At 40.3% G+C, this 6,328-nt stretch overlaps 1 protein-coding gene across 1 annotated transcript; it reads right to left on the reverse strand.

Annotated features, from left to right (window-relative positions):
* Positions 1-416: 416 nt before the first annotated feature.
* On the reverse strand, positions 417-3,837 carry LOC101488112 (uncharacterized). Its single transcript, XM_004551284.4, has 6 exons — positions 3,709-3,837; positions 2,094-3,305; positions 1,890-1,972; positions 1,660-1,797; positions 1,363-1,474; positions 417-853 (listed from the first exon to the last, which is right to left on the reverse strand). Exons 1-6 carry the CDS (start codon positions 3,749-3,751, stop codon positions 786-788), a joined length of 1,656 nt encoding a protein of 551 aa, XP_004551341.3. The 5' UTR covers positions 3,752-3,837; the 3' UTR covers positions 417-785.
* Between the last annotated feature and the right edge of the window lie 2,491 nt (positions 3,838-6,328).

Below are 6,328 nucleotides of genomic sequence, written 5' to 3' on the forward strand. Positions count from 1 at the left end.
ACTTTAGGCATCAACACTGCATTTTACATCAGAGGACTGCAGCTCACTGGATATTTTCTCTTCTTTGGACCATTCTCTGTAAACCTTAGAGATGGGTGCTGAAATCACCTCTCCTCCCTGTTATGATGCTCGGTGTGAACTACAGCAGGCTGTGTTGACCTGGTCTACTTGCTCCCATATGACTGGGTGATATTTTAATTTAACAAACATTTGAACAGATGCACCTAATAAACTGGCAGGTGAGTGCTTATACAATTATGTATACAAATGATAAAGCATAGTAAGAAACAAGAAAAAAAAGCTCTTAAACACATTTAATAATAACACACTGACTATACCACAACACTATACTTTAACTATACTTAAAGTGTGATGGTAATAATGAAAAACTCAAGAATAAAATATCAAATTTCCTTTATTTACACAACAAGCCGTATTATCAAAAACAACATTGTCCATACATTTTGTCTAACTTTATTAAATGTGACTTCTTTATTTATTTATTATATTTCTAAATACCAAATAGGCAATATTGCATTTAAACAAAACGATGGATGGGACTCATTTACAAAAAATTTACTTTCAAATGTGAAATAACCAGAGCGTCCTAACTGAGGTTAATGCAGGTAAATGAAGAGTCCCGTGACTAACAGATGCTGACAGTTCATGGTTTCTAATCATTTACTTTCCAATTTAAGATAAACTGCAAGTAAAGGGGAAAAAAAAGTTCAAACTCAGCACCCAGCATCTGACAAGGATAAGAAAAACACCTCACTGTACATTAACTAATTGTAATAGGAGCAGATGAAAGCCTGGGGTTCCCAGCACGTAAAGTCGTTAAACTTCCCGTTTCCTGAAAAAGACGGACAAACACAGGGTAAGAAATAAAGTAAGTGTGTCTAATAATTTAATGTGAGATCAGTTCAGCTTTATTGAATACATTAATCATATTTATTCAGCAACGTAACTTCTTACTGACTGGTTGAATAATTAATTCAGAGCCATCTTATGAGTTTGGGAAAAGTTCGATTTAACTAACATAACTACACATTTTTGCATAATTTGCAACAACACAGACAGATTATCCTTTTAAATAAAGAAAGAAAGAAAGAAAGAAAGAATGTCCATGCAAGTATAATCAGATAAACACTGTTTTAGGAGCTAGATTGCACCTAGATTGCAGAATTGTTCCGCATAAATTTTCACAAGCACCACCACCACTATTTATGTATTTTGGGCTTCTTTCAGCTTTGTAACACTGGTATCTGTGCGTTAGTGATGCTAAAAAAAATGCTAAAAACAAAAACGAATTAACACAAATGGAGGAAAATGAACTAAAATAAACATTAAACCGACTCATACCCCAAGGCAGAACTTCCAGGCAGTTCTCCTTATTTGCTGTGTTATTGGGCTCCCCTGACAGCCAATCAGCGTAGTCCCATTTGGACCCGTCCAACCAGATGAAGCGACCAGTCTGACATGTAACAAGAGATTAATGAGAGTTAATCAAGAGCAGTAGTTTAACATAATGAGTCTCTAGATACAACACATCAGGGACACGAACAAGGTCTCATAGTGCAGTTAATACAAAGGTAAATCATTATTTTGTGCGCTCAACAAGTTCAAGACCTCCACAGATCCCCAGCTCAAAATACATACGTCTAGAAATCGAAGCCCTCCAATCCATGTGCGCGTATACTTTCCATTTTCCTTCAGTATCATCTTCATCAGCTCAGCGTGGTTGTGATTGCTTGTGATGGAGGCCAGATGGCCACCGGGGAACGTTTGGCAAAAAAGCTAAAAAGGAAACAGTGAAAGATCCACATTAATGTCAGAGTTTATATGGAGTCATTGGTGCTTAAATGGAATTACAGAGGATGCATGAATACCTCAGCATTTGCAGGCGTCTTTGGCCCTTTAAAGAACTGGTAACACTTCTCTCCTAGTACTACACCAGGGCAAGAGCGCCGCCCTGTGGTGAAAATTGAGATTACAACATTTAGTAATTTAGCTGGCCTCAGAATATGCACACATGACTACATTTCTGTCACTCTAATTACTTTCTTTGTGCATATTCAGTATGGGTGTTTTACCTTGCATGGCTTGTTTGAACCTGCTACGATTTTCTTCTTCTGACACCAGACCACTCGGCTCACCATCATCAGGCTCAATCTGGTCTTCTGTTTCTGGCTCTCCATAGAGCTGCACTTGTGATTTTTCTTCCCCTGCCAGTGGGGATTCCTGTTCTTCAGACCTCGCTGCCATCTTAGCTTCTTCATTTGGAAAATAGTTTTCCATAAGTGACACTGGCTGCTCCATTATGTCCAGCGCTGGCCCTTCTTCCAAGATACTAGGATTTTGAAAAGGCTCTTCCATCATCTCAGGCTCCAGTTCCATCACTGGTTCTTGATCTAAAGCATAGTCCCGCTTCCTCATGAACAACTCCTCTTCTGGCAAAGGTTCAGCTGGGCTATTATCATCTAGAGGCTCTAACTCCATGATTGGCTCATCCACCATTTCATTTTTCGCCTCCTCCTCCTCCTCCTCTGGCTTAGGTTCAATGAGTGACTCTTGACTCTGAAATTCTGCATTTGCAGCCTTTTCTTCTTCTGTCAGTTCTGATTCAAACAGGTTGTCATCATCTAGAGGCTCTAACTCATCCACCATGTCATTGTGACTTTCTTCTTCTGCTTCTTCTACCTTTTCTTCGTACTCTTCTTCTTCTTCTTCCAGACCAGAGTGAGCTTGAAGCTGCATAGGCTCCTGATAATTTTCTTCATCTAACATGTGCTTCTCCTCAGGTTCTAGCTCCATTAGAAGTTGATCTGGCTCAACTTTTACCTCTGACTCCACCTGGAACTCGGGGTCATCTTTGAGCTCTTGGTCACCCTCACCTTCTGGATTAACTCCAGCCATTTGAGCCTCAGCTTCCACAGGAACCTCTGCTTTAGCTTCTTGCTGTGCTTCAGACTTTTCCTCCACCTTAACTTCTGGCTTCACTTTGACTTCTAGTTCCACTACACCTGCTTTCTCCACCTCAGCCTCAGCCTCAGGCTCTGCTTTCACCTCTTGCTCTTCATCTGGCTTTACTTTAACCTCTAGTTCTGCCACATTCTGCTTCAGGTCTTCTTCAGCCACTTTTTCCTGCTGCTCTTTGGAGGGTAGTACGGCCTGTGGTGCAGGATTCTCCACCTGTACATGACCCTGCAGTGGAACCGAGTCTCCCAGCAGAGGGAGCTGGTTTTCTTTAGTTAAAACTGGACTTTTTTCCACACCACGGGGTAGTGCTGGCAATGCCAGAGCCACTGCAAAGAGAAAATATTTGAATAATTACTGAAGAAATCACACAGACATCAAACTTTAATAACAAATGCTATGTCTTTTTTTGGTGGTGATCTACCTTCTAATTGTGGGGGAGCCTGGTAGGCCTGTTCAGTTCAATAGCTAACAATCCTCAACCCAGCTTTGGTTTTGAAACACTATATAAGTGAAGTTGTAAATGTTCTAACCCATTAAAAATAGCAACATAATCATTACTAGCTGTTATATCAATATAACACCTAGAAAGCAGCTCATAATGAGTGAATGAAATGTTTTCATTTGATTGATTACATCTTACAAATGACTTCAAATCTAAATTGATTTCAGCTATTTAGGAGAAAAAGACCGTAAAGAGCACAGATCGGTCACGCTCGAGCAGCCTCTTACCTGCAAGGCTCAGTGAGAGCAGCGCTGGCGTCTTCATCTTCATCTAGATGTCAAAATCTGTAAAACTGTTTCATTGACTGTAGACTGATTGACCATTAATGTTTAGCATCTGGGCTTCAACTGTTGGATTGTGCGCTTTGAATCTTTATAAATAGTGTTAGTCCCTCCCATTTCATTTAAATTTCCCATAAACTCATAAAGGTGGGTCGTCTCCCTCCCTTATCTTGTCTAAAGTGCTGTTTTTTTTCTTTGTTTCCTTCTGGCGAAGTATAAAGTTCATGTTGTTCAGGGCTGCAGACTTGATTCAGAGGTCTGACCTCCAAACAGATCAGAGTAATAAATGATGTCAGTAAGAGACATGAAATCTGATCACTGTTTTCACGTGCGCTTGTTTTCGACGCCTGACACGTGAGCAAATAAAAACTGAAAACGTAAACTGCTTGTTTATCTGTTGGTTGAACTTTGATAGTTTTGACAACAGATATAAAGAAATATTGGCGGATGCCGGTGTTATCTCTAAGCCTCCTAGTAAACGCGTCTATGGTATAAATGTGAAAATCCTAGAACGTTGAGCATGACGTTGAGTTCAGCATCGCTGAGCTTCAAACTCTTACAAGATTTTTAGTAGCTAAACCAATGTTATCACTTTGAAAATAGATGACTTCCTTCTGGAGTTATCGTATTTACAAATTCAGGCGTCCATGATGCCCACCCACACATCAGGGTGACGACAGTACTTCATCGGCCTTTTACAACTGAGTAGTAAAAGCTGAAGACTGTCTTAAAGAAATACAGTATGAAAGTATATAGTTTCCTAGTAAGGCATGTTGATATTTACCTAACAAACTAACCTTACAAGCTATAACATCAAAAGTTTGTACAGGAATAATTGTCATGTGTCTCCACAATAACCCACCACACAGTCAGATACTGATTATTAATTTATTATTACTATTATCATTTTCTCTCTTGGACAAAATCAGGACCAGTGCTTTTAATTTGCAGTAAAAGCAAATAAAATCAATATTCAGTGCAACGAAATGTAAATATTCTCCATCTAGTTCACATGCAAATATAATATCTTCATCCCTTCACAGTAAAAACTAAAGGTGTTTATCAGATATAGAGCTTGTTTTGATGTTTTTAGGCTTCTCATTCTCTGCACTTCTACCATTAAAGCATACAACAATACAGCAAAAAGCAGTGAACCCCATAATGCACATCTACGGAAAAGGTTCTCACACCCTTACAGTGACTTTCTTTAAGTAGTCAGTCGGGAAAAAAAATGAAGGAAAATCTCTGATGGATTTAATGGAAGCAATTACAGTTTATCCAACCGAAACATGTCAGGCACCTATGGATGTGACATCCTGGAGGAGCTGCACTATCTGTGGATCCTGAATGTGCTGCAGGGACCGTCTCATATTACAGCAGTGACAGACAATAACAGAAAGCAAAAGTAGAGAAAAATCAGTCAGGAAAGAGCCAGTCTGTGGCCACCAGCTTCAAAGCCTTTCCCTTTTTTGGGAGGGTTGTCGTGTTGTTGCCTCTCCAGTGCACCTGTTGTCACTTGGATTTTCACTCCATTCAGTTTCCACCAAACCAAAGCCTAACATTAAATGGCAGCTGTGTCGCTCAATATTCATGGACTGTGGTCAAATCCTGATCCTCTGTGATATGTTCAGGTTTTACAAGTTGCTGAATGTCGCTGTTTGATTTATTAAGAAAGAGATCGTCGGCCAGTAGACTGCTGCTTTCTAAGAGTATGTTGGATACTCTTACGCTGAACACCATGGGGATTATTGCAGTCTCTCTTTGTTTTTTGTATGAATGACTGTATTAAATATTTTAGAAACTCTGTGATGAGAGCAAGGGTGAGCACAGCGACAGTCCTGATCTCATAGTGTGGCTCAAGGTTGTTGGTTTGAGTGATATCAACAAAACAGAGCTGGGATCTCTGATAACTTTGGCAGCTCCCAGTTTGGGTTCAGGAGACAGACAACCACTCTACTTTTAAGAATATGTTTAAAACTTTGCTTTTTAATAAAACTTACAGTTATAGCTGGATCAGGTTTCATGCATCTCTTGGTTATGCTCTTACAAAGAACAAATCAGGTTTTTGTTGTAGTAAAGTGTGAGGTGGACAGCTGCTCCGCTGGCTGTTATCAAAGGTCACCGTGCATTTGAAAGTCACCCGTCCTCTGAGATTCACTATCTGACTGACTTTGTTTCTGTATGTTTGTGTAAAGTGAGCAGTGGTTGCTGAGATGTGCTGCTATGCATGTGCATGTGTGTGTTACATGACATCAGTGTGTCCCGCTCCGAGCAGAGCAGCTGGGACTGTCGATTGTGAACAGGTGTTGCAGCTGAGATTTAGGGAGTTAGTGTTTCACTGTTTCTCTTTGTGTGTACTTACGCACACGTGTCTGGATGTATGTCCCCCGTGTGTGTCTTTGTGTGTGCGTATGGCCACAAATGTAAGCATGTGTGCACATTAACCAGAATGAGTGACAATGTGCTGTTGTGTGGGCGCTGGTGGTGAGAAACCTAATAGCCAGAGACACAGTAGCTCAGCAGCAGCTGCCACTTCTCTCCGACTTAGGCTCATCACTGCAGACAT

This window comes from Maylandia zebra, linkage group LG16, assembly GCF_041146795.1.
Source record: "Maylandia zebra isolate NMK-2024a linkage group LG16, Mzebra_GT3a, whole genome shotgun sequence".
In the NCBI taxonomy this organism is placed as follows: Eukaryota; Metazoa; Chordata; class Actinopteri; order Cichliformes; family Cichlidae; genus Maylandia; species Maylandia zebra.

Bases quoted from the DNA above. Each gene is read 5' to 3' on its own strand.
- LOC101488112 (XM_004551284.4), bottom strand. From the start codon at position 3,751: ATGAAGATGAAGACGCCAGCGCTGCTCTCACTGAGCCTTGCAG. The intron at 3,306-3,708 runs GTAAGAGGCTGC...TTCTCTTTGCAG, and splicing joins GCTCTCACTGAGCCTTGCAG to TGGCTCTGGCATTGCCAGCA. The intron at 1,475-1,659 runs GTATGTATTTTG...GTTACATGTCAG, and splicing joins GAGGGCTTCGATTTCTAGAC to ACTGGTCGCTTCATCTGGTT.